This window comes from Vombatus ursinus, unplaced genomic scaffold (assembly GCF_900497805.2).
Source record: "Vombatus ursinus unplaced genomic scaffold, bare-nosed wombat genome assembly UNPS02014810.1, whole genome shotgun sequence".
In the NCBI taxonomy this organism is placed as follows: domain Eukaryota; kingdom Metazoa; phylum Chordata; class Mammalia; order Diprotodontia; family Vombatidae; genus Vombatus; species Vombatus ursinus.
The window spans coordinates 39,962,611-39,989,609 of NW_020954588.1; the positions used below are offsets into that span (position 1 = coordinate 39,962,611).

The 26,999-nt window shown below is 39.5% G+C and overlaps 1 protein-coding gene across 2 annotated transcripts in view; it reads left to right on the forward strand.

Moving 5' to 3' along the window:
* The window catches only part of IFT80 (intraflagellar transport 80), a 125,621-nt gene that overhangs the window by 77,309 nt on the left and 21,313 nt on the right, over positions 1-26,999 (forward strand). For both annotated transcript variants that reach the window (XM_027875998.1, XM_027875997.1), the window contains exons 12-18: positions 7,567-7,730; positions 15,190-15,254; positions 22,540-22,675; positions 23,741-23,888; positions 25,241-25,412; positions 26,097-26,186; positions 26,280-26,452. In XM_027875998.1, coding sequence (XP_027731799.1) covers positions 7,567-7,730; positions 15,190-15,254; positions 22,540-22,675; positions 23,741-23,888; positions 25,241-25,412; positions 26,097-26,186; positions 26,280-26,452 — 948 coding nt within the window. The remainder of the gene's footprint in view (positions 1-7,566; positions 7,731-15,189; positions 15,255-22,539; positions 22,676-23,740; positions 23,889-25,240; positions 25,413-26,096; positions 26,187-26,279; positions 26,453-26,999) is intronic.

The following is a 26,999-nucleotide window of genomic DNA, read 5'->3' on the forward strand; positions in this document are numbered from 1 at the left end:
ATTTTCTCAAATAAAAGAGACATGTCGGGAAGAGCTTTTATAATAGAGGGGAAAATAGGGAGGTAGTGGGCAATGTTTGAACCTCACCGTCATCTGAATTGGTTCAAAGAGGGAATATATAAAAACAAGTATAGAAATCTGTATCACCCAACAGGGACATAGAAAGGGAAGGGGGCTAATAAAAGGGAGGGCAGATTAGGGGAGGCAGTGGTCAGAAGCAAAATAGACTTTTAAGGAAGGACAAGGTAAAAAGAGAGAGAAGGATAAACAGAAGAAAATAGGATGAAGGGAAATACACAGTTAGTAATCGATTATAACAGTGAATGTGAATGAGATGAGCTACCCCGATCTACCAGTAGGTTGTATACAGGTATACACACTTAAAACAGAAAGACACACACAGAGTTAAAATAAGGAGATGGAGCAGAATCTTTTATGCTTAAGCCGAAGTAAAATGCAAGGGTAGCAATCATGATCTCAGATAAAGCAAAAGCAAAAATAGACCTGACTAAAAGAGATAAACAGGGATAAATACTTTTTTTGCTAAAAGTTACCACAGACAATAAAGTAATATTAAAAAATAGTTATGGCAAGTTTCTCTGATAAAGGCCTCATTTCTCAAATATGTAGAGACTGGATCAAATTTATAAAAATAAGAGCCATTTCCTGATTGATAAATGGTCAAGGGATATATATGAATAGGCAGTTTTGAAAAGAGACCAAAGATCTCTATAGTCAAATAAAAATGCTGTAGATCACTATTAATTAGACAACTCTGAAGTACCACCTCACACCTATCAGAAATGACAAATGCTGGAGGGAATGAGGGGAAAATAGGAAAATAGGAGTGTTATGTGTCTGAGGCCAGATTTGAACTAAGGTCCTCCTGACTCCAGGGCCAGTGCTCTATACACTGCACCACCTAGCCGTCCCTCAGTAGATTCTTTAGTAGATTCCTTTCAAAGTGAGTGTTGTATGTTGGACGTTAAATGCTAAATTCTGAAACTACAAAGTGAAACAATGAATTTTTTGAAAACTACAAAATTGATTTGTAGCATTCCATCATGCTCAATTAATGCTTTAAAAATATTTTCTATATCATTTCATTATGAGATTGGTCTGTCAAACAAAGCACTAATAATTAAAATGTATTCTCTAAGTGAAAAAAATGATGAACTCTGAGTGTAATTTTGAAGTATAATTTTCTTGCTTTTTTATTATTTTTTTGCTTTGGTGATATGTCTGATATGGAAATATGTTTTGTGTAATTTCACATGTATAATTGATATCTTATTGTTTGCCTTCTCAATGGGTGAGGGAAGAGAGAGAATCTGGAACTCAAAATTTAGAAAGAAAAGAATACCAAAAACAAATAATAAAAAGAAAGAAAAGACAGTGCTTTCAACCATCCCAAGCTGTGCCCTAGAGCAAAAAACTACCTATTTAACCTAAATATACTTTTGGTGATACCATATGGTGGTAGATTTTGGCCTGACATGATGTTTGCAGAATTAGGATTGTTGGTGGCATACACACAGCCTTGGAGGGCATATCATGGATGTGTAGTGTATTTTTAGCGACTTTGTCCACATAAGAATAGCATGAAGGACATTATTCAGGAAATGTATGATGTGAATGAGAGGTGCACCCATCCTGTGATAAGAGCCTGAGATGCCAGATAACAGACCCAGGACTCCCTCAGGGTCTGCTGCCCTTCTTGGTGAAGGCCCTTCTGTGGTGGGCAACTCACAGGGTAGGAATGCTTGATGTGGTCCTGATTGGTTTGTACAGAGTAGGGGAAGGGCCACATGTAGGGGACCATTACAGGTCATCTCTGAAATGATGAACGGTGTTTGTGTGTGCACATGCATACATGCAGACACACATGTGAGGAGGATCCATTGTCAAATAAAGGTAGCCCTCTTCCTTTAATACTTCTGTTACCTGGGGTCAGGGTAGCGTCCGACCCTGTGCTTTGAATAAAGCTTGAAATGAAAGTGCTAAATGAGCCTGGGACTGTGTTGTGAACAAAAGTGGAAAATCAGCAGTCATTTCTTCATCAATTAATTATATATGGCTTTGTAGAAGCAAAATCAATTATTGGGCTGCTCAGTGTAAGGATAAATGGGCTGTTGTTTAATTTTCTAATTGTTCCCATTTTGGGACTAAAGCCCATCCTCTGTCAGCCATGATGTATTCAAATCCATCAAATATAGTATTCAAATATTTATTCAATACCAATCCTGCATTTAATGAGCACCATGAGGGTAGATAGACACATTTATTAAGTGCCACTGGGGAGTTACACCCTTTTAGGTAAGACAGATTTATTTGAATACAGGTATGGGAAAAACCTTTGGATCTGGAGTCAAAAGACCTGAGTTCAAATCCTATCTTTGTGTGACCGTGGGCAAGTCTGTTGGCTTTTCTGTGCCTCGTGTAGACTTAAAGGGTTGGGTGAGTTGCTCTCTGCAGCACCCTTCCCTCCTCAGTCTTCTGTGGCTGCTGGGTCCAAGGGTCAGGAAAGGGACACATGCTGTGTGAATTGTCCGTCACGATTCCAGCGAACAGTATGAGCGTAGGAAGGAGATGGTAAACTGACGGCCTCTCCCAGGTTCATCCCAACATTCTCACTGCGGCTTCTACGGCACATCCATCCCTTTCCTTCCACTGCCATGACCGCTCTGGCTCAGACCACTCTGCCTCAGACCCCAGCACTGCACCCTGGACTCGTGGCTCCTGGCCGGGAGTTTGAACTGTACGGTTGTTTCTGCCCAGCGATGGCTGTTTTACTTCATAAACTACCAATACCGTCCTTTTGTTTCCTTGTACCCATTCTGCCAGAATAACCAGATGATTAAGTCTTTTTATTTAGGTTTTGCTTTCCTTGTCCAATGTAGCTCTCCTATTCAGGGATTTGTATCCCCTGCCTATCTCTGTCACACCCGCACACACTCTTTCTCACATTCACACGCAGCACAAACCCGTATTCATTTCTTTATTACAAAACAAGAGGGGGAGAGAAGGTATGTCCATATAGAAATTCAGAATAAATGACACCCTCATGGTCTCCTCTGGCCAGTCTCCTGTGCGTCATTTCCATCTGGAGGAAGCTGGGACTTTGTCATGGGCAGCAACAGCCTCTGTGCCATTTTGATCCCAGCTCTGCTCTCGTTGTTTCAGGGTTGGGAGGTGAGGGCTGCTCTTGTTCACTGGCGGTGCTGTTGATGAATTAAAAGTGTTTTTGAAAGCACTGTCCTGCAGCCAACGCTCTGCTCAGAAACCTCAGATTCCCTCTTACCATGCTGCTCCACTTCATTTGGGCGGCCTGCCTCGGCTTGCCTGCAGCACACCTTTGCAGACTGGTGGCACGTTTTTCACCTAAAGCCTCTGCTTGGCCGTCCCTATCCTGCCTTCATGTCCTGGCACTTCTCTCGAGACATGCTGTATCCCTCCAGTTGAACCTAAGGTTCTAAAATGGAAGGAATCTTTTTCATTGTCTTTTGTTCTCCAGTACTCATCACAGTAATTAATAGATATTTAATAAATGTTTGTGGATTGGATTTGGAATATGGAATATTTGTAAGGAATAGTATGATATAACTCTGGCCTGATTGAATTCAGGGACCTTGAATGCCAGGCTAAGGAATCTTCACTCATAAGACAGGAAACCAGTTAAAGAGTATGAGCATATGGGTGACAGGACCAGACAGACACTCATGAAGAAAGTTCAAGTGGCAGTGATATGAGGGGTCAACTGGAGGGAGGCCATTGTTGAGTAAGGAAGCTATTGTAGCCATGCAAAGGGGTGGCGGTAATGACCTGTCTGAAGACAGAGTTACAGGGAGAGAAGCGGTGGCCGGTGAAGGGGAATCCTGAACGAGAGCCCCCAGGGCTTGTGGATCGCAGTTGTGTATGAGACAGCAGGGAGGGAGAAAAACGGAGACAACACAAAGATCTCCTGCGTGGAAGTAACTCAATACATGACATTCCCAGTGAAAGAGGCAGTGATGTCAGTGAGAGAAACAAATTTGGGAGGAAGGCTAAGTTAGGAGCCTGTTGTGTTTGGGGTGCTAGCAAGACAGCCCCATGGAGATGCAGATAGTGAAGACCGTGGCCCCTGGGAGTTACATAAGGGCTAGAGTTGGAAGTTTTGGAGGCATTCACACAGGTGACAGTCGAACCCATGGAGTGAATGAAATGAGGAGAAAATGTTGAGAGAGATGACAGGAACTGCAGATAGAACGTTGGGGAACAGCTATTTTAAAGGGTTGGAAAAATGGAGAGGAACCATGGAGGAAGTAAAAGTTAGCAGGAGAATGAGATTTTTGTGTTTTAGAATCAAGGGAATAGAGAATATCCAGGGGAAAGAGTGGTAAGTTTTGTAAAATGCTGTTTAGAAGGAGGATGAGGCTATAAGAAAAGGTATCGGGGCTGGAGCTATGGGAACAAGGGCACAGAATGAAGGGGACTTCTTTGAAGATGGCCAAGTGAATTGTCATTCCTAAACTCAGCCACCCGTCATCATTTCAGAGCATCAAGAAACAGTTCCAAATGATGCCAAAGAACAACAGCCAGAGAGGATTCTGGGAAGATGACGGAGTAGGCCAGAAAATTTCAAGCTCACAAGATTTTCCTCCACAAAAGAGATAAAATAGGGCCTCTGGGTGAGCACAGAGCTGTGAAAACAAATGAGAGTAGGGGAAAGAGAGAGCTACTAGTGGGACAATTGGAGAAGATCTGAAGAAAAATCCTGGGTGCGATTTCTTCCCTGTGAAGAGTAAACACCTCCAGGCTAGGGTCCCCTTTAACAACTAGGGACAAGCCCTGGGGTTACCTGGTTTGGGAGGCTGCCCCAGCCACAGGAACTTTTACCCCCAGGACAGTGAGGGGAATTAGGCATCTGATCTAGGAACCTCTGCTGATAAGGAACGCCAGACCCAGCTGTGCCGTGGAGATGCAATGGCATCGAGAAGGAACCAGCACATGCCCAGTGATTGCAGAAGCCGTGGGGTGGGGATGCCTCTGCTGAGGGCACTTACAGGAGGCTGGAGGTCTTAGTTTGAGTTCAAGATCAGAAGGGTGAACTGAAGATTAGAGGCACCATTCCTTATACCCCAGGACTAGACGTGATTATAAAAACTATATTATTACCAAAAAAAAAAAAAATGCACAGGCAGAGGAGAAAGAATCCAACCTTAGCTATTACAGGAATAGAGAAGATCAGGGTTCGTCTTCAGAGGAGGATACTGAAGCAAAGAAACCCTATTCTGCCCCAAAGAGTAATGTCAAATGGTCATCTGCCCAAAAAAGAATTCATTGAAGAGCTTATAAAAGACTTTAAAAAACAAATGAGACTAAGGAAAAACTAAAAAGAAAAATAAGAATATAAGAAAAACAAGATTATGAAAAGAAAGTCAACCAATTAGGAAAGGAGATCCAGAATCTTAAGGAAGAAAATTACTCCTTGAAAATCATAATTGGGCAAGGGGAAGCCAGCAAAGTTATAAGACATGAAGAAATAAAAATAAAGAAATAAATAAAAGAATGAAAAAATAGAAGAGAATGTGAAACATCTCATAAGAAAAAGGACAGATCTAGAGAACAGATCAAGAAGAGAAAATATAAGAATAATTAGACTACCTGAAAGTTCTGATCAAAAAAAGAATCTTGATACAGTAATGCAAGAAATCGTTAAAGAAAATTATCCTGAAGCATTAGAACAACAGGGGAAAGTAGAAATAGAAAAAATCCACTGATCACCACCTGAAAGAGAATCTATGAGGAAAACTCACAGGAATATTATAGTCAAATTCCCAAACCCCCAGATCAAGGACAAAATATTATAAGCAATAAGAAAAAAACAATTTACATATGGCAGTACCACAGTTAGAATCACACAAGACCTAGCAGCAGTGATACTAAAAGATTGCAGGTGTTGAAACACTGTATATCAAAAAGCAAAAGAACTTAGCTTCCTGCTGAAAATTTCATACCCTGCAAAGCTAAGCATAATTCTGAATGAAAAAAAAGTGGACATTTGGAAAACTGTCAGTCTTTCAGGTATTTGTTAAAAAAAAAACAAACCAAAAACCAACCCCGAACTCAATAGAAGATTTAACATACAAGAGTCAAGAAAAATGTAAGATATATACCAATGACCAATTACAAGGGACTAAATAAGGATAGAATGTTTACCTTTTATGTGTGAAAAATATAAAACCTGTGTCTGAGATTGTTACTAGTAATTTGGTAACTTATAAGGAAGATTGGGGTAGACCTGAGTATGATAGGACTTCAAAAAGTAAAACCATTCAAGTACAGCTAAAAGAGTAATTATGTTTCACAAGAGAGGTGCAAGAAAAACCACCAATACAGAGGAATTAGATGGGGAAGGGGGCTGTTAGTTCTGGAAGCCTCCTCTTATCAGCAATGGGTTTAGGAGGGGAATATATATATATACATTTAGAAGAGTATAAAAATCTCCAAGTTTAGAAAGAAATGAAACTCTAAAAGGGTAGGAAGGGGGGGAGAGGATAAAGGAAGGATCTTTAGAGGGCAGGGTGTGGGAATAGGTTAAAAGGGGGATATAGAAGGGGATTTAGATTTAGGGGAATGGGAGGATAAGGGAGGGATTGCTGGAGCAGAAGTAGGTTAAGTAATAGGAGGGTAAGGTAGCAGGTAGAAGTAAAGGAGTTAGGAGAGAGAGGAAAAAAAAAAAGTGCACAAGGTACAGCTAGGTGGTGGATTCAGGAGGACCTGAGTTCAAATTCAGCTTCAGACACATAACACTAGCTGTATGACCCTGGGCAAGTCACTTTAACCCCATTGCCTAGCCAAAAGTAATAATAATAATAATAAAATAAAAGATATGCACAAAGATAAAAAAACAAAGATTAGGAGGAGAATCTCTTAGAGAAAAATATATGTTTTTATATGTATGTATGTATGTGTATATATGTATAAGTGTATGTATCAATATATAAATATATATGTATTTATATATAAATATATCCAATGCTCAATTGTAGCCTTGGGGTGGTGGGTAGGGAGGAGGGAGGGGGAAAAAAGAACAAAGTAAAAAATGTGTAGCAGAGAACAAAAGAAAACCTACAAGGAAGCAAAGAAAAGATGGACAGCTTTCAACTTAATGCATAGTATTTAACATAATAGGCTTTCTTTTTTTGTTGTTGTTGTTTTGGCTAGGAAGTGGGGTTAAGTGACTTGCCCAGGGTCACACAGCTAGTAAGTGTTATGTGTCTGAGGCCAGATTTGAACTCAGGTCCTCCTGACTTAAGGGCTGGTGCTCTATCCATTGTGCCACCTAGCTGCCCCAATATAGGCTTTCTTGAAATGAAAATTTTTGCTATATATTTTGAATCCTCTCCTATGTTCTGCTGTGCACGTGACATTTTTTTGTTTTTTTATTTTATATTTAAGTTTATAATGTTTCTTTTTCTTTTCTTATTATGTATTTCAGTTTTAGCATTTGTCTAAAAATTAAAAAAAAAAAGAACATCCAAAGAGAAATTTGGAAAATTAATTTGTCAGTTTTTGTATTTGTAGGCATTTTCTTCTTGTCGATGGAGGAGGCATCTACTTATATTCTTATGAAGGTCGATTCATTTCCTCTCCAAAATTTCCGGGGATGAGAACAGATATTCTGAATGCCCAGATGGTATCTCTAAGTAATGATACCATAGCAGTAAAAGACAAAGCTGATGAGAAAAGTATGTATATTTTCATTTTTTACCCACATTCAAGTAAGTTTCATGCAAATGTGTTGTTACTTTTGAAGAATTACTTCTTGGGTTCTGAGGACCTGCGCTTCCCCCTGTGCAAGTACCCACAAATTGTAGACACTTTGTGATTTAGTGAATATTTGTTAAGAGTTGCTGTGGTCAAACTGTCCAAATTTAGCTCTGCTGGCCCTTGGACAACAGACCTACAGATCATCATCCCCAAGCCTGTGTTCAGAGCCTTTCCAACCTGGTAGGATCTATGTTGGAGTAGAGAATTTCTAAAAAAAAAAATTAAATAATTGAAAACATTTTTTTAAAAAATCCTCAAGTTTGGACTTGATTCATAGGCAACAACAACGTATAGTGATGATAATTTCTTGATTTAGGTTTAAAATAGATTAATTTTCAAATTTAAATGTTCATATCACATCTATTTCACTAAAATCACTACTTGTTGACTTGGATTGGATTGGAACAAAGATTATAAATCATCGTTCCCTTGCCGGGCTTAGTGTGGTTTAAACCAGAGACCGATGAAGGCTCTGCTAGCACTGCAGGTGCTGCTGGGTTCCGTCAGGTCGGAAAGGGATGTGTTGACCCGGCAGTGGGCCACGTGTCCAGGGACCAGCCACCGCAACTCTCAGAGAGACGGTCATTCCTACTTGGCTTTGAAACATGTTGGCTCTTAAATATATGTGAGGGTTTTATATTTGTCAAATATTTGGGGAATCTACAGTATGGTAAAACTACTTTATGAAGGGCCTCACTGTACCAGAGAGTTGATATATTGTGGGCTAACTTTTGTCTCATCTATTTAGTGATGTGTGGCTGTTAGTACAGCAGAGAAAATGTATCACATGAATGTCAATCTGGTCAGCCAAGCTGGCATTATGAAGGGGTTCTTCAGATACTGAGTCTGAAACTGTGCTGTAGGGTGCTAACTCCAAAAAGAGGCGCCCCTTATGGCTAGCTCCCTGGCCAGCCCCCTACAGCTCACTCAGTGATGTGAAGAGACGGCATCATTTCACATATGAATAAGAGGCACCGCTCAGAGCTGCCCTCCACCTTCCTGTTTTAAGAGGAAGTCTGGGGTCTTTAAGTGGTCTGGTTCTGACCTTCCTTCCTGATAAGCTTCAGAGTATGTAGGAATTGGATACATAAGAACAAACAGACTGCCCCAGAAAGGATCCCAGAGACAATGCAGTGTGGCAGGTACCTGAGCAGGAAGCCCCTCTGTAATGTACCTGACAAATCATCCTCCGTCCTGTGTTTGAAGACACCCCTCTGAGACAGCCCATTCCCTTTGGGATTAGTAAGGTTTTCCCGACTGACCTCAAGCCTACATTTGCCTCTTTGCGCGTCTCCCCTGTGCTCATGGTTCTGCCCCCTTGGGCCAGGTGGAACAAATATAATCCCTCTTCCCTACGACCACCTTCACATGCTTGGAGATAGCTTCCATGCACTTTCTGGCCTCAGGCCAGTCACTGAATATGCTTCTTTGGATTCTCTTCAGTGCATCAATGTGGCTTCTTAAAACATGGTGCCACAACTTCCCATGGTTCTCCATATGTCATCTACCCAGAGCAGAGCATGTTGGGAATGTGACCTCCCTGATCCTCACCATTCCACCTCTGACATTGAAGCCTGAGACATTCTTCTTGTTGTCTGCCTTCTCATGCCATTGGTTCAGAATGAGCTTGCAGACCACTGACCCCCAGACCAGCCATCTAGCGCCCTCTCTTATCTTAGGAAGTCTATTTTAAAAGGAAAAAAACCTAAAACTCAAATGTAAGCTTTTGTTTCTATCCCTATTAAATATTACAAGATCTAGTCCAACGTTCTGGCCTGTCAGATCTTTTTGGATCCTGACTGTCATATAGTGTATGAGCTGTTCTTCCCAAGTTTGTTATTTGCACATTTGAGAAGCATGGCAGTTATGTCCTTCTCTAAATCATTGGTAAAAATGTGAAATAATAGATGGCCGAACACCGTTCTCTGGCACGCCGGTGGAAACCTTCCAAGTCAGCATTGAACCATTAATGTGGCTACACTTTGAGTCAGAGCAATCAACCAGTTTCAAATCCTTCTAATTGTACCATCATTTAGCTGATACCTCACCATCTTTTCCACAAGACTAATATAGGAGACGTGGTCAAATGCTTTGCTGAAATTTAGATTAACTATTTATGGCACACCTCTGTTCTCCATCTCGGCTAACTATCAAAAAATGAAATTAATCTAATATAACCTGTACTTATGGAAACCATTTTGGCTCTTTGTGATCATTGCTTCCTCTTCTAGGAGTTCCTTAACCAACCCTTTAATAATACATTGTCGAATTTTGCCAGGTAGCTTGTCAAGTTCACTGTCCTTTAGTTTGCAAATTCTGTTAGCTTCCCTTCTTTAAAAATCAAAATATCCATCCGTCTAATTCTACAGTGCCTTTGAAATTTATCTTATTTTTTTAATTAACAAAAATCTATTGTCTTTCTTTTCTACTTCCCTGTGACCCCATTAACAAAGGGAAAGCAAAACAAAACAAAATGCTTGTCACAAACATACATAGTCAAGCTGAACAAATTCCCCACATCAGTTACTGCTCTGTCAGGTAGAGCATAGCCAGTTTGGTCATGAATGCTCCTGAATCATGGTTTGTCATTGTGTCAGTCAAAGTTCTTAAGTCTTTCAAAGGCTACAGTACTTTTCCCATTCTCCACGATCTTTTAAGATCACTGACAGTGGCTACCCCTTACTCCCTACACTGTAGTCTTGTCCTTTCCTTGATCCTGTTTCTCTGATAATCAGAACTAAACCAGTTTTGAGTCTGTTTAATTGTGCTATCCCAGAATAGTCATAGCTCTTCAGAGAGCAAGAAGGAAATTTCTTCCCTCCTTCTATTAACTCACTTCTGTGTGTATTAGTCAATGCTTTTAGAACACTCTTCTAGATTTATTCCTGGTACTGAGGTCTAGGGAAAACAGATCTATGCTAATGGTGAAAGATAAATATTTCAGATGGCTTCTTTAAATATATATGTACATAGCTTTAAGGTTTACAGAGTGATTTACAAATAACTCATTTTATTTTCACAATAACCTTGGGAAGTAGGTGCTGTTTTTTAAAAGCACATAGACTTTTTTTTTTCAGTTCCATATTTTCTATCTCCCATCTCCAACCCAATGAAAAGGCCAAAAAAAACCCAACCCCATTACAAATATGTATGCTCATGCAAAACAAATTTCCTCATTACCTATGTTTTCCATCTGCCCTCTACAAAAAGAAGAAAGAAAGAAAGAAAATATACTTTAATCTGTGCTTGGCATCCATCACTTCTTTCTCTGGAGGTGAGTAGTGTATTTCATCATGAGTCCTTTGGAATTGTGATTGGTCGTTGTATTGATTATAATTACGTAATTGATTATTGTTACAATGTTGCTGTTACTATGTAAATTGTTCTCCTTGTTCTGCTTGCTTCGCCTTGTATCAGTTCATACAAGTTTCCCCAGGTTTCTCCAGGACCGTCCCTTTCATCGTTTCTTACATCACAGATCTATTGCGTCCATATGCCAAAACCTGTTCAGCATTTCCTCACTTGGTGGCCATCTCCTTGGATTCCAGTTCTTTGTCTCAACTCAAAAAGAGCTGCTATAAATACTCATGGACATGCGGATCCTTTCCCTTTCCCTTTGATCTCTTTGGGGCATAGACCTGGTGGTAGTATGCACTATTTAATAGCTTTTGGGACATGGTTACGAATTGTTCTCCAGAATGGTTGAACCAGTTCACAGCTCTGATGAAGCTTCAGTGTACCTGTTTTCCCACATCTTCTCCAGCATTTGTCATTTTCCTTTTCTGTCATCTTCGCCAATCTGATGGGTGTGAGGAAGTACCTCAGTTGTTTTAATTTGCATTTCTCTAGTTATTAGTGATTTAAAGCATTTTTTCATTTAACTATTGATAGCTTAGATTTATTCCTCAGAAAAACTGCATTTTGGGGAATGGCTTTTATTCTTGTAAATTTGACTTAGTTCCCTATATATCTTAGAAGTGATACCAGAGAAATGTATCAGAGACATATGTTGCAAAGATTTTTCCCCCATACCTGCTTTTCTTCTAATTTTAGCTGTATTGGTTTTGTTTGTGCAAAAACTTTTTAATTTTATGTCAAAATTATCCATTTTTCCTCCTCTGACCCTCTTTATCTCTTATTTGTTCATGAACTCTTCCTCTATCCATGGATTTGACAGGTAGTTTCTTCCATGCTCCACTAATTTGCCCTATATGTCTAAGTCATGCATCCATGCTGAGCTTATCTTGGTATTTGGTGTAAGATGTTGGTCTATGCCTAGTTTCTCCCAGACAACTTTCCAGGTTTTCCTAACAGTTTTTATCAGATAGTGAGTTCTTGCTCCAATAGCTAGGATCTTTGAGTTTATGAAACACTAGGTTCCTGTGCTCATTTGCTTCTGTTTATTAAGTATCCAATCAGTTGCACTGATCAACCTCTCTATTATCCAGTATCTAATTGTTTTGACAATTATAGCTTTGTAGTATAGTTTGAGACTGATACTACTAGTCTTTCTTTCCAATTTGCTCATTGATTCTGTCTTGATATTCTTGACCTTTTGTTCTTCCAGATGAATTTTGTTATTTTTTCTAGCTCTATAAAGTAATTCTTTCGCAGTGTGGCACTGAATGAGTAAATTAGTTTAGGTAGTAAATTTTATTATATTGGCTTGGCCTAACCATGAACAATTAATATTTCTCTAATTATTTAGATAACTTTTATTTGTGTGAAGAGTGTTTTGTAATTGTGTTCATATAATTCCTGTGCATGTCTTGGCAGATAGATTCTCAAGTATTTAATACTGTCTGTCGTTATTTTAAATGGATTTTCTCTTTCTGTATCTTTCTACTGGGTTGTGTTGGTAATATACAGAGATGCCAATGATTTATGTGGGTTTATTTTATATCCTGCAACTTTGCTGAAGTTACTCACTGTTTCACTTTGTTTTTTTAGTTGGCCCTTTAGGCTTCTCTAAGTAAATAATCACATCGTCTGTAAAAAATAATAGATTTTTTTCTTCATTGCAAATGCTTATTCCTTCAATTTCTTTTTTATGTCTTATTGCCATAGTTAGTGTTTCTAGTGCAGTGCTGAATAGTAGGAGTGCTAATGGACATCCTTGCTTCACTCTTGATCTCATTGGACCATCTTGTCCTATTCCCCCACCTTATAGGTAGGGAGTCTGGAGCCCAGCAAGATTAAGTGGAGATTATGGTTGGCTAACTCAGAAGTGGTGGGGTCAGGAGTTGAGCCTTGTTCGTGGAGAGTGAAACAGTGCGGGTGTCACTACTTCTCTACCAGGCTAACCCACTCTCTGATTCTACTTATTCAGCACAATTTACCAACGTTGCTAATCCACCAGGAGTCAGTATCACTTAGTGAATAGGGAGTTGGCTTTGGAGTCAGGAAGACCTGGGTTCAGATTTTACCTCAAATCTTAGCTATGTGAACAAGGACTAGTGACTCAACTTGTAAGGGCCTCTGGCAACTCTCAAAGGCTATAAATGACAGTTGGATTGCTGATCAGCCTTGGGAGGTAGCACCTTCCACATCTGTCATTTTCTACCCTGGTAAAATCAAATGTCTGTCTTCCCCCAAAAAGGACAAGACCTCTGACTATCATAGCGTCTGGCTCATATCTCTCCCTTCAATATATAAAAATCAGTGTGAAGAAAACTTTTTGTTTAATGTTGATCATTCTTTTGTGGCTAAATTTTTATTTGGGAAAATTACTGTAGAGAAATAATAGAAGGTTATAGGTGCCTTCTGGCTATACTCTGGAGTTGGGTTTTTTGGGTTTTTTTTGGCTAGGCAGTAGGGTTAAGTGACTTGCCCCGGGTCACAAAGCTAGTAAGTGTTATGTATCTGAGGCCGGATTTGAACTCAGGTCCTTCTGACTCCAGGGCCAGTGCTCTATCCACCACACCACCTAGCTGCTTCTGGCTATACTCTGAAGAATAATAATTAATGCACTTTGAGATAGAAACATAAAGAGGGACTGGTCTTTTCTCTGGTTTTTGTTAAATAATTTGGGAGGTAATTAAACTCATTCTCACCATTCGGATATGGGTTGTTTTTTTTTTTTTAATAATTTCTCCTAAACACAGAACAGTTTGCGAGCCAGATTTGGATTATCTGCTGTCTTCCTTGTGAAACATAGTCACCCTAGTTTTTAAAAAATAGTTTTAATTCGGCAGATGTATGTTTTAGGAAATTGTATTCAACCCATCACCATGTTTACGTGAAGAGTTGGAGTGTGCTCAAATTTTGAGTGTGCTCAAAATTCTTTTGTATCTAGGGGGAGTTATGGCAATTTTCATCAAGAATATGACAAGTAGATATGTTGAGCCTATATCGATTTATATGCTGTCTTGGGGTGGGGAGAGGGGAGAGGTGGGGAGAAAATTTGGAACTCACAATCTTATGGAAATGAATGTTGAAAACTAAAACTAAATAAATAATTTTATTGTTAAAAAAAAGAATATGACAAGTAGGAAAATGGAAAATGTTGGAGGGGATGTGGGAAAATTAAAATGCTAATGTATTATTGAAGTTGTATACTGATTCAGCCATTCTGGAGAGCAATTTGGAAAGGGCTATATAAAACCATGCATACCCTTTGACCAAGCAGTACCATTACTAGGTCTGTATCCCAGAGAAATAAAAGAAAAGGACATATGTGTACAAAAATATTTATAGCAGCTCTTTTAGTGGTGGCAAAGAATTGAAAATTGAGGGGATATTCATCAACGGATATTCATCAACTGGGCAATGGCTGAACAAGTTGTTGTATATGATTGTGATGGAATGCTATTATGCTGTAAGAAATGATGAGCAGGATGGTGTTAGAAAAACCTGGACTTATGTGAACTGATGCAACGTGAAATGAGCAGAACCAGGAAAACACTGTACATAGTAACAGCAATATTGTGTGATGATCTATTATGAATAACTTAGCTATTCTCAGCAATACAGTGATCCAAGACAGTTCTATAGGATTTATGAAAGGTGTTGTCCATCTCCAGAGAAAGCACTGGTAGAGCCTGAATGCAGATCATAGATACTTTTTCTTTACTTTCTTTATTTTTGTTGCTTTTTTGTGTTTTCTTTCACAGCATGACTTACATAAAAATGTTTTGCAAGACTGCACATGTATAACTTATATCAAATTGCTTGTCTTTTCAGTGGGGAGGAAGTAAGAGGGAGAGAATTTGGAACTCAAAATTTTAAAAAAATGTTAAAATTGTTTTACATGTAATTGGGAAAAATAAGGATATTGTGAAAAGCATAAGGAAGGGCACAAAAAGAATGTGAAGTTTGAACTTTACAAGGATAAGAAATGTTGTATGATACATTGATTGATGTTATGATTCTTTCTAGTTATCTTCTTATTTGAAGCGTCATCAGGAAAACCACTAGGTGATGGGAAAATTCTTTCACATAAGGTAATGGGAAAATTCTCTCACATAAGGTAATAGGTGTTAGAAAATACCTTTCTAAATAATATATATTGTTTATGTACTTGAACCTTTAAAATATTAATGATTTTGCAAAGGAAAATGAATATAGTTTAACTGTACAGTTATAGTCAGTGTTCCATTTACATGAAATTTTTTGCATAGAAAAATATCATAGTGTAAAAAGTCATAGACTCATGTCTGCTATAGGGAAAGCAAATTACAAACTAAAGAGTTGGGGTCCCATTTATACTATGTTGTTCAGGCTTATCATTTGTTTTGTGTAAGTGAGGTATTCTTACTTTGATTAAAGTGGTTGATAGCCATGAGCAAGTGAAGCTGTTTGAATTTCAATATATCTTCACATTCCTCAGCCTTCATTTCTCTGCTGTGTAAAAGTGCATTTAAACTAGTTGAGTATCTTCCTCTGCAGAAGAACGGAAACACCAATATTGATGAATTTACTAAGTGATTTAGTCGCTACAGGCTTTTGATGGTGGTCGGTCTTTAGCTTTTAACATGCCACTGTTGTGTGACCTCAGGCCCTCAGTTTCCTCATGTATAAAATGGGGACATTGGACTAAATGACCGCTGAGATTAGCTTTAGTTGTATGACTTTGTGGTTGTACATGCTGATGGATCTGATTTCATCATGTGGGTGCTTTCCCCTAGGTTCAGAACCCAGTAGAATTCTCATCTCCATCTACACAAATCCTCCACAGGAAACTCCACCATGGTGCTGGATGCCTTTCTTGAGTCTGTTCTCCTTCCCTTTTCCCTTCCCCTTTTCTGTCCTGCAAATTTTCAACTAGATGTCATTGTTGGTAATATGATGTTGAAGACCAGCAGCTAATTTGATGTTTATAGATGGTGTTAGAATTGTGTGAGACATAATGCTTACTGCCCCCTTTTCTCCATTTTTCTCTCATTTGCTGCAAAGTGGAACAGAATCACACAAGACCAAGTGTTAGTGTGTATTTTTGTGCATTTGATAGGTCACCATAGCTAAAATAGAACTCATGAATTTTCTAGGGGATGAGCTGCTCCCTACCTGGCCCTCAGACAGAAGACACTTGTCCTGTTGAAGATCTATGACTTTCTGGCTTGGTGAAAGTGGTCCAGGCTTTGGAGAACTAGGGATGATGGGAGAAATCATTTGTTCTCTTGAGGGATTCCTCTATTAAAAGGGTGCCCCTTTACTTTGTTGCCCTCATCCATGCACAGGAGCCTGTATTTAGAACTAGGGCAGAGCCAGAGGTCGCCTCTGACCAGCCCTCTCATTTCCCAGGTAAGGAGATTTGGTGACGTGGTTTGCCCAATAGGGAGTCGCAGAATAGAGACTAGAGGCCAGATCCTCACTTCTCAGGGCTCTAAGTGTTCATCAAAATTGTGTTTCCTCTGGCTTACAACATTTTTATAAAGATGTTTATGCCTGTGTTTCCCCTTTCGCTGGATCAGAGGAGCAGATTATTCAGGTTTGGAACTAGTAATTCTTCTGGGCCATTAGGATTGAATTAAAAGATGAATGGCATCCTCATCTGTAAGTGTTAACAGTGTATACTTGCATTATAAACTCTGAGGGAGTTTTCCCTACTAATTGGAAAAATGCAAATAATTTGTTCAAACCTAGAAATCCTATAGTTCATTCTTCACTTCACTCCATTAATGGTCTTATGCACCTTTACTTACTGGCATATAATTTAGGTTTAAACAGTTTTTGCTTGCATATCATTTTAAACGGTAGTGTCACACAGTGACTAGAAAGCCAGGCTTTAAAGAAGAAGGACCTGGGTTTGAGTCTTGGCTCTGACACATCTTGCCTGTGTGACCCTAGGCAAGTCACTTCACTTTCAGAGCAGAAGCTGGCCTACATTAGTCAAGGGCCCTTCTCAATCAGCAGTTCTCCATATCTTACAGGAAATTGCAAATCTAATCCCTGTTTCTTAATTTAGATAATTGTTCAATTTGACATTCACGTGAGAAAGTTTGTAGGGGCTGTGACGAAGTAGCAACAGTAATGAAATTGCAGATGTCCCAAAGGCATTGAATTTGTATCCTGAACATCTCGGTATGCTTTAGTATTACCTGTGATCCAACACACTTCCACCTAGCTTCTGCAGCTGGGTATGTGCATCCCACAGAGAGGAGCTCAGTTCGCTGTCCGGGCTGTCGCAAACTCCCCTTGGCCTGTCTCCTGTCTGCTGCTGACTCCTGCACCTCTTGAGCTCTCCTCCTCTCCTTGCTGTCAGTAACCTCACCTTCTCTATGCCGTTAATTTTCCCTTCGATATCTCTCCCCACAAACCATCCAAGGTGGAGGGCTTGAGCCTGCCCCACCTCCATCCCTCCCTAGGCACGGCAGGGGAAGCATCGACCTCATGCCCACCAGGCTCTTCCCTGCAGACCAAGCTGGACCACCTCTAAACGGAGAACGTTTGTCTGCAGGTCAAGTTGTAGCCACAGAAGACAAAGGCACAGACCCTGGCAATGGCTGGAGCACCTCTTCCAGTCTCACACCCATTTGAGTGAGTCTGCCAGACTAAGTATCCACTCAGGCTGACGCGGTGCCAGATTTGGAACCTGTGTCTAATTCTCCAAGCTGGATCCACTGCTCTGCTCCCAATCCATCCAGATGGAATTTATGGTCCTAGATATAGGTGTGGGAGAGACCTCAGGCCATCGAATCCAGCGCACTCATTTGTCCAGGCAGGGAACTAAGACCCACTTTCTGAAGGTCACCCAAGGACAGAGCGGGGGCCTGAACCCTGCTCCTCCAGCTCTTCACCCGGCACTCTTGTCCACCATATCATTTTGGTTCCCTGAAACTCGCCGTTTCACAATTATCCAGGCAGGTGCTTGATGGTCATCATAATCTACCAATTATAAATTGTCATTTGATGAAGGAATTTAAAAATTTTATCTTGAATCTCAAGCAAACTTTTGAAAACGTAGTATTTTCCCAAGCTAGAAATAGGTCACAAAGCCTAAACAGAAGCAGTTTCAGTGGCAAACATTCCAACCCTCTGGAAACTGAATCAGTATCTAGCTTGGAATGAGCTTACAGTGATCATACAAGTCTTTTTTATTAAAAAAAATTTTTTTTTCAGTTATCAAGAATTCATTTTTTTCCCTCCCTCCCACTTTCTTCCACCCACTGGAGAAAAAGAGTCAGAGAGACAAAGAGAAATAAAGAACCACTGAATCATGAGCACAGTCAAGCAAAACATTCCCACATCAGTCACGTCCAAGTGTGCTTTTCTTATTCTGCGTATTAATCCAACTGTCCTGAGGTGGGCAGCGTTCTTCTTTATCTATTCTATAAAGTAGAGTCGAACCTTTAGTGGATCAGAGTTTTTCAATGATAGTAATATCACAGTATAAACTGTTCTTTTGGTCTGCTCACTTCCCACTGCCTGAATTCATACGTTCATCTCTCCATGTGTCTTATAAACCAACTTTTTCCTCATTTCTTAGAACACAGTAATATTCCCTGACCTTCAAATACCACAGTTTGTTTAGCCATTCCCTAGCTGATCTGCATCAAGGCCAGACTCTATATTCTCATTGGGATGAACAAGTCCAGACTCAGTTGAACCCTGCAAAATGTGCCATTTCTATTCAGCCTGTGAATTTTGCTATTATTCTTTCCATCCCTGACAAGCACCATCTTTCTGCTTGACTACTACCTGGAGTTGAAGGTCAACCAGATGGAATTAGAGACTGCACTGGACATCTCTACAACTGCATACAAACAGGCCCCTGACTGCCATCAGACACCTTAAATGCCCCTTCAAATTGAAGAATGCCCTTGCTTGTCAACTCAAAATCTTCCTTCTCACTGGCCATCCTTCAGTCTAAAAGGCAGAGCCATTCAGCTGGTGATCCCAAAAAGGTGGTTTTTCACTGGAAATTTCACAACACTTGGTGATTCACAGGGTTTTTCATTGGTTGCTGCTCTGAAAGGCCCATGGGGACACAGACTTCTGCCCTCCAGCCCTATAACCACTGGAGGGATTTGTAGTCAAGGAAGTAGACAGTTTCCAGGAAATATTTGGAGGCCAGGAGCAGGGGGTAAGAACTGCAGGCTCTAGAGGGTTGGTATATCCAGGAACCTCACATGGATAGAGGGAGATTTCTTCTCCCAACCTGAAATTTGTCTGTGCAAGCCCCAGAACCAGAGTTGTAGGGCTTTTCTGGACATCTGAAGTTGAGGCAGGTACATTTGAGAGGGTGGGCAAAGGTTCACCACATGCCAGCCATTGGCAGCTCTCCATGTGGCCTGACCCACTTGTTTGAGCAGTTGTGGTTCGGACCCTGACTTGTTTGTCTTGCTTGGGCTCCCTCCAGACTCCTGGAACCTTTTTGTCTGTCACTTTGCTCCCTAGGACCTCAGCTTAGCCACTGAATGACCCAGCAGCTCTCCCCACCATTTGACTCAAGTATAACCTTCTCCATGAAGCCTTCCCTGGCCCCCCAGCCAAAATAGCTCTCTTCTCTTCTAACATTTCTGGACTTCTAAGTTGCAAACTGTTTTGTTCGCCCCCCTTTCACAGCCAAGCTCCTTTAGATTGTAAGATCCCTGTTGTTTTTCATAATGTATCTTTAGTTCCTGACCATGTTAACACATTTGTTGAATTGAACAGAATTAAAATGTAAACAGTACTAAAAATTATTTGATGAACATCTTATGATAATGAGTAATGAAGTAAAATCTAGTTGTTCATATGTTTAATTGGGTTATGATTGTGATGTTTCCATTAAAGTCCTGCTTTGATGCCTAATTGTGATGTGGAGGTGACCCTTGGTTTGACTGACTACTGAGTTGGGCTTCAAGTACTGTCCTGAAGGTAGATTGCCTAGCATCTGAGGAACAGCCAGCTAAATTCAGAGAGGCCCCGCATCAGATTGGCTGCATGGCCAGCCCCGTGAATCACTGAAGACTTTCTGCCAAGTCCTGGTGGAGTTAAGATACAAACTCTGTCAGCAGAGAAAGTGTCTACATCAGTGATCTTTAAGAGGTGTTTTACATATATACACACACACACATTTATACATATATAAAACATATATATATAAGTAGAAAGTCAATAAAATTTTCTTCTGCGTAAAATTTTAAAATGTTTTTCAAATAAAATTTTTATTGATCTCTTTTACGTTACTTGCATTTCTTATTGTATCCACCCCATTTACCTCCTCTTAGAGAGCTGTCCCTTATAACACAGAATTTAAAAGAGGAAAAAAAGTTTGGTTAAACTAACCAACATATTAACATTATAAATCTGACATTATATGCAATGTACATATGAAATATTCTTTTTTTATTTTATTTTTTAAATTTATTTTGATTTATCAACAATCACTTCCGTATGCTTCTGAGTTTAAAATTTTTCTCCCCCTCCCTCCCCAGCACCTTCCCCACGACAGCGCACAGTCTGATATAGGCTATACATATACATTCCTATTAAACATATTTTCACACGTGATGTTGTAAGTAAGAATTAGAACCAATAGGAGGAACAACCAGAAAGAGGAAACAAAGCACCACAGAAGAAAAAAAATAGCAAATAGTATGCTTCTATCTACATTCAAACTCCACAGTTCTTTTTTTCATGTGGATAGCATTTTCCATCACAAAGCCTTTGGAGATGTCTTAGATCCTTGTATTGCTGGGAAGGGTTAAGTTTATCAATATTAGTCATCACACAACGTGGCTGTTACTGTGTACAACGTTCTCCTGGTTCTGCTCACTTCACTCAGCATCAGTCCATACAAGTCTTTCCAGGTTTTTCTGAAGTCAGCCTGTTCATCATTTCTTATACCACAATAGTATTCCATTACATTCATATACCACAACTTGTTCAGCCATTCCCCAGTTGATGGGCATCCTCTCAATTTCCAATTCTTTGCCACCACAGAAACAGCTGCTTAAATATTTTTGTACATGTGGGTCCTTTTCCCATTTGTATGATCTCTTTGGGATATAGCCCTAGAAGTGTTATTGCTGGGTCAAAGGGTATGCACATTTTTATAGCCCTTTGGGCATAGTTCCAAATTGCTCTCCAAAATGGTTGGATCATTTCACAACTCCATCAGCTATACATTAGTGTTCCAATTTTCCCACATCTTGTCCAACATTTATCATTTTCTTGTTTTGTCGTCTTGGCCAATCTGATAGGTGTGATGTGGTACCTCTGAGTTGTTTTGATTTGCATTTTTCTAATCAATAGTGATTTAGAGCATTTTTTCATATGACTATAGATGGCTTTAATTTCTTCATCCGAGAACTGCCTGTTCATATCCTTTGACCATTTATCAGTTGGGGCATGACTTGTATTCTTACAAATTTGGCTTAATTCTCTATATATTTCAGAAATGAGGCCCTTATCAGAGAGACTGGTTGTAAAAATTCTTTCCCAATTTTCTACTTTCCTTCTAATGTTGGTTGCATTGGTTTTGTTTGTGCAAAAACTTTTCAATTTAATGTAATCAAAGTTATCCATTTTGCTTTTTGCAATGTTCTCTATCTCCTGTTTGGTCATGAATTCTTCTGTTCTCCATAAATCTGATGGGTAAACTATTCCTTGCTCTCCCAGTTTGCTTATAGTATCAGCCTTTATATCTAAATCATGAACCCATTTAGACTTTATTTTGGTATATGGTGTGAGATTTTGGTCTGTGCCTAGTTTTTGCCCTACTCTTTTCCAGTTTTCCCAGTAGTTTTTTTGAAAGAGTGGGTTCTTATCCCAGGGGTCTTTGGGTTTATCAAATAATAGATTACTATAGTCATTGACCATTGTGTCTTGCGTACTTAACCTATTCCACTGATCCACCACTCTGTTTCTTAGCCAGTACCAAGCAGTTTGGATGATTGCTGCTTTATAATACAATTTAAGATCTGGAATGGCTAGGCCTCCTTCCCCTGCATTTCTTTTCATTAGTTCCCTTGATATTCTGGACCTTTTGTTCTTCCTAATGAATCTTGTTATTATTTTTTCTAACTCTATAAAATAATTTTTTGGTAGTTTGATTGGTATGGCACTGAATAAGTAAATTAGCTTAGGTAGAATTATCATTTTTATTATATTAGCTCAACCTACCCATGAGCAACTGATGTTTTTCCAATTATTTAGATCTGTCTTTATTTGTGTGAAGTGTTTTGTAATTGTGTTCATATATACAGTTCCTGGGTTCATATGAAATATTCTTAAATTGGTATTTATGCTTGGGGGGACAAACCCTAATCATACTTTTTTTTTTCTGTTTTTTAATCTTAGAATGAAATCTTGGAAATTGCTTTGGATCAAAAAGGACTTACCAGTGAAAGAAAAATTGCTTTTATTGACAAAAATAGAGATCTTTATATCACTTCAGTTAAACGATTCGGGAAGGAAGAACAAATTATTAAACTTGGTAAAAAGAACCTACTTAAACTAGTTATCATTCTCTCAGTAACTGCTTTATCATATGAAACATAAACTTCTTGAGGGCAGAGACTATTTTGTATTTTTGTCTTGATATCCTAGGGCTTGAAACGTTGCCTTACTCATAATAAATGCTTTTTGAATGTTGAAAAGTATACGTTAATATTTGGCTTATTCAAATAAATATGTGAATTTAAGTGACTCTTAATTTTAACTAAGAGACATTTGGCTTAATTCACAAGGCTTGTTTTCTGCTTATGTGTCCCAGAGTTTGACCTTGCCCATTGAAAATGTTATGACTCAAGATAAAGCAGCTCTATTAACTATCATTCTAATTTTTTTAGGAGGAATTATGTAGAAAGTTTGTTTCATTTATCAAACAGCCGGGAGGTATGAAAAGCACATAATAGGATGGGATGGGGAGGAGGGGATTGTATTTGAAAAGGTAGATACTGTATATCTGTTGTGTATAGCTTGCTTTTCTTTTAAGGATATAATAAATTCAACCTGTAAATTTCAAAAGAAAAAAAAAATAGGGGATCGGGACATCACTGACGTCAGCTGCTTTAGAAAGATAAAAAATGCGTGCGCGCGCACACACACACACACACACACACACACACACACACGGAGGGAGAGCCAGCTTTAAAGCCCAGAACATCTGGCTCTGAATCCTATGGCGGCCATACGTTAACCTTGGTGATCTCGGGCAAGTTGCTTAACCTCTTACTGCTGTAGGTTTCTCAGACGAGCCATTGCAGAGAAGGTGCCAGCCTGAGGTCATGGAGCGCATGTCCTCTCAGGGACTTCCTGTGCCTTTGAGACCAAGCCGAGGCTTATCCCCACACGTTCCCTTAATTTGCAGGGAACGTGCTGGATGATTTTAAGTGACTTTGAAAATTTTTCATAAAGTTGCTTTTAATAATTCATTTCACAAACATCTCTGGTATGACTATCATTAACGATAACTAACAAATAACAGTTATCAACATATTTTACATAATGTCAGTGAAAATCATAGGTAGCGCAGTTGTAATTGCCTTTTCCTATGCAGGTACGATGGTCCATACTTTGGCATGGTGTGACACATCCAATATCCTTTGTGGACTTCAAGATACTCGTTTCACAGTTTGGTATTATCCCAATACAGTTTATGTTGATCGAGATATTTTGCCCAAAACATTGTTTGAAAAGGATGCAAGGTAACATCTCTTTTGCATGAAGCAATATTTATTGTGGCTAGTAAACATACAAAAAAGTGCTCAACCTGTGTCTTCACTTAGAATTTTAACTAGGGAAAATGTTTCAACTATCAGAACCAGCTAAATCGTTCAGCCCCGTCCAGCTTTATCTCAACTTGCGTAAAGGATATTGTTTTGTGAATATTAAATTGGAAGGTATTGGGTGTTACATATTTCTATATATTTATCTACATGCAAATGGGGCTATGAAAAATTAAGATGTATTTATGTTTATAAAAATGTCATGGATATATGTAAACACGTGTCTAGATGTAGACACATATCCCCGTGTATAGGTAGATCGGCGACATGTAGACATATACAAATAGATTTTCCTTTCTCTCACCTGGCATGAGGATCATAACTCTCTAGATTCCCCAGATCTTTTAAGTTGAGCCATTTGGTCATGAGAAATACTAATAAAAATACTTTTTTCACCTCAAAACTTCTCTTTCAAAAAACAGATTTTGAATTTGGTTTCTAGTCTGGTTTTCACATCAGAGTTCCATTTATTAGTAGAACTCACCAAAATGTTTAGTTTATTTCAGAGTGTTTTGGAAGTTGGGTAGCTGTGGGGCTCAGTGAATAGAGTATGGGGCTTGGAGTCAGGAAGACTCATCTTCCTGAGTTAGAATCTGGCCTCAGACACTTACTGACTGTGTGATCCTGGGCAAGTCAGTTAATCCTCCTTGCCTCATTTTCCTCTTCTGTAAAATGAGCTGGAGAAGGAAATGGCAAACCACTCTAGAATTTTTGCCAAGAAAACCCCAAATGGGGTCACAAAGAGCCGGATGTGACTAAAATGACTGAAAAACAACAAAAAAATTTTGGAAGTTACTGAAACTCTTATTGACCTTTGACCTTTTAAAAGATTTATCTCTGGAGATCCTTGTGGAATGTTAGTCCAGAATCATCAGTATTGTGCATCTCTTACTACTGTAAGGGCAACATAAAATTTTGCGATTCTCTTATTTTTATTAGTTCACATTTTAGTAACTATGTTTTTCTTGAAGTTGAATGATTTAGTGTTGAAGTAGTAGAAGCTGAAAGCGTTTAGAATCCCTACTTCCAAATGCTTCTCAGGCTAAACCCTACATCTGTACTGGTGCATACAGGAAGGCACAGTTCATTTTTATTATAAATATTTCTTTTCACCTTTGAGTTTGAGGGCTCTGAAGGCAGTTAACATTGTGTGCATAGGGCAAGATGTACAATTACCCCAAATCTGTAATAGTCTGTCGAAAAATTTGTACTTGGAATACAGTGTCCGTTTTTTATTTTGAAGCAATCTAACATATTTACTCTTTTAACAGTGAATTCAGTAAAAATCCCCACATTGTGAGTTTTGTTGGAAATCAGGTCACCATAAGAAGGGCAGATGGCTCTCTGCTTCATGTCAGCATATCACCTTATCCTGCTATCCTTCATGAGTACGTTAGCAGTTCAAAATGGGAAGATGCTGTCAGGCTGTGCCGCTTTGTTAAGGTACATTCAGTTGAGTTCCGGTCAAAAGAACCTGGAAATTCCCTTTGTGTTGCATTGGTACTGTACTTTTGGTGACTAGCACAGCTCTCTGGGCTAGAGTGGAGCTGACGGTGGAGGGGTGATAGACAGGACGTGTCGTTGAGTTCTCCTTCCTCCAAGGGGGCTTCTTGGAGTCTTTCCTTTGGGCAGTGAGCTAGTGCTAGGGACAGGATCTTCCCTCAGATACTTGCTAGCTCTGTGGCTTTGGAACTCACTCAGCCTCTTCATCTGTAAAGTCAGGTTGGATTCAGTGACTTCTGAGGCTCCTAGCTGGCAGCAGGAGTAGTAGAAGCAGCAGCAGCAGGAATTAGGAGCAGCAGAAGCAGGAATAGGGTCATTTTTAATTCAATAAATTAATTTCTTTTGTAATTCAGGAAAAAAAAACTTTTTTTTTCAGAAATTACTTTTAATTAAAATGAAAATCTATATTTGGTGTTTCTATACTTATCCAAAGAGACTCTCCTTGAAATAAAATTATTTTGAAGTTTACCCTTTGGCACACTTTGTTACAGAGTTTACTTTTAAAATCAAAACAGAATTACAACTATTATTTTAATTCTGGTACTTAAATTGTTTATTTTACTACAACTCAGGTATTAAAGACTAACTGTCTTTTTGGATTCTCATTCTCCTGTTTTACTTTAGGAGCAGACAATGTGGGCTTGCCTGGCTGCCATGTCAGTGGCCAATAGAGATATGACAACTGCAGAAATAGCCTATGCATCCATTGGGGAAGTAAGCAAACTATGCTCCTTCGTGTTTTTTAGCTTGATTTTAAATCATACATCTTTTCTTCCCCTTCAAATATGTCGTCTTCTCTTTTTCCAGATTGACAAGGTGCAGTACATCAATTCCATCAAAGACCTTCCGTCCAAAGAGTCCAAGATGGCACACATGCTGATGTTCAGTGGCAACATCCAGGAGGCTGAGACGGTCCTCCTTCAGGCAGGCCTCATTTACCAGGCGATCCAGATCAACATTGATCTTTACAACTGGGAAAGGTAATGAACAAAGCAAATAGAGATCTGGGTCAGGCTGGCTTGACTTGGATCCGCCCAGAGCCCCAGGAGACTTTGGAGGGAAACACATCAAATGTGGCCTGGTGCCCTACAGGGAATGGGTCGCTGTGGGTGTGTTTGGACAGCTGACCATCCACGAGTCAGATCTCCTGCTCATACAGCGGAAGCGGTGGTGGGGTAGGGACTTGGGAGGGGGAGAAGGCAAGCAGAGACCAGTGCCCTGCAGTGTGTCAGAAGCAGGACTTGAACCCAGGCCTTCCTGACCCGAGCTTAGCTCTTGATCCACTTTGCCGTGCTGCAAAAATACAATTCATTATGCACTGCGCCGTTCTGTATCTGGGACATCCTTTAGGTAACTGTAGGAGGCAGAATCTTTATCACCATTCAGGCAACAGATTTAATAGCTAATAACTGCTCACATTTATATAGCGCTTACTATGTACCAGGGACTGTGCCAAGAGCTTCGCCATTATTATCTCATTTGGTCCTCGCAACAAACCAGGGAGGGAGACAGGTACTGTTATTATCT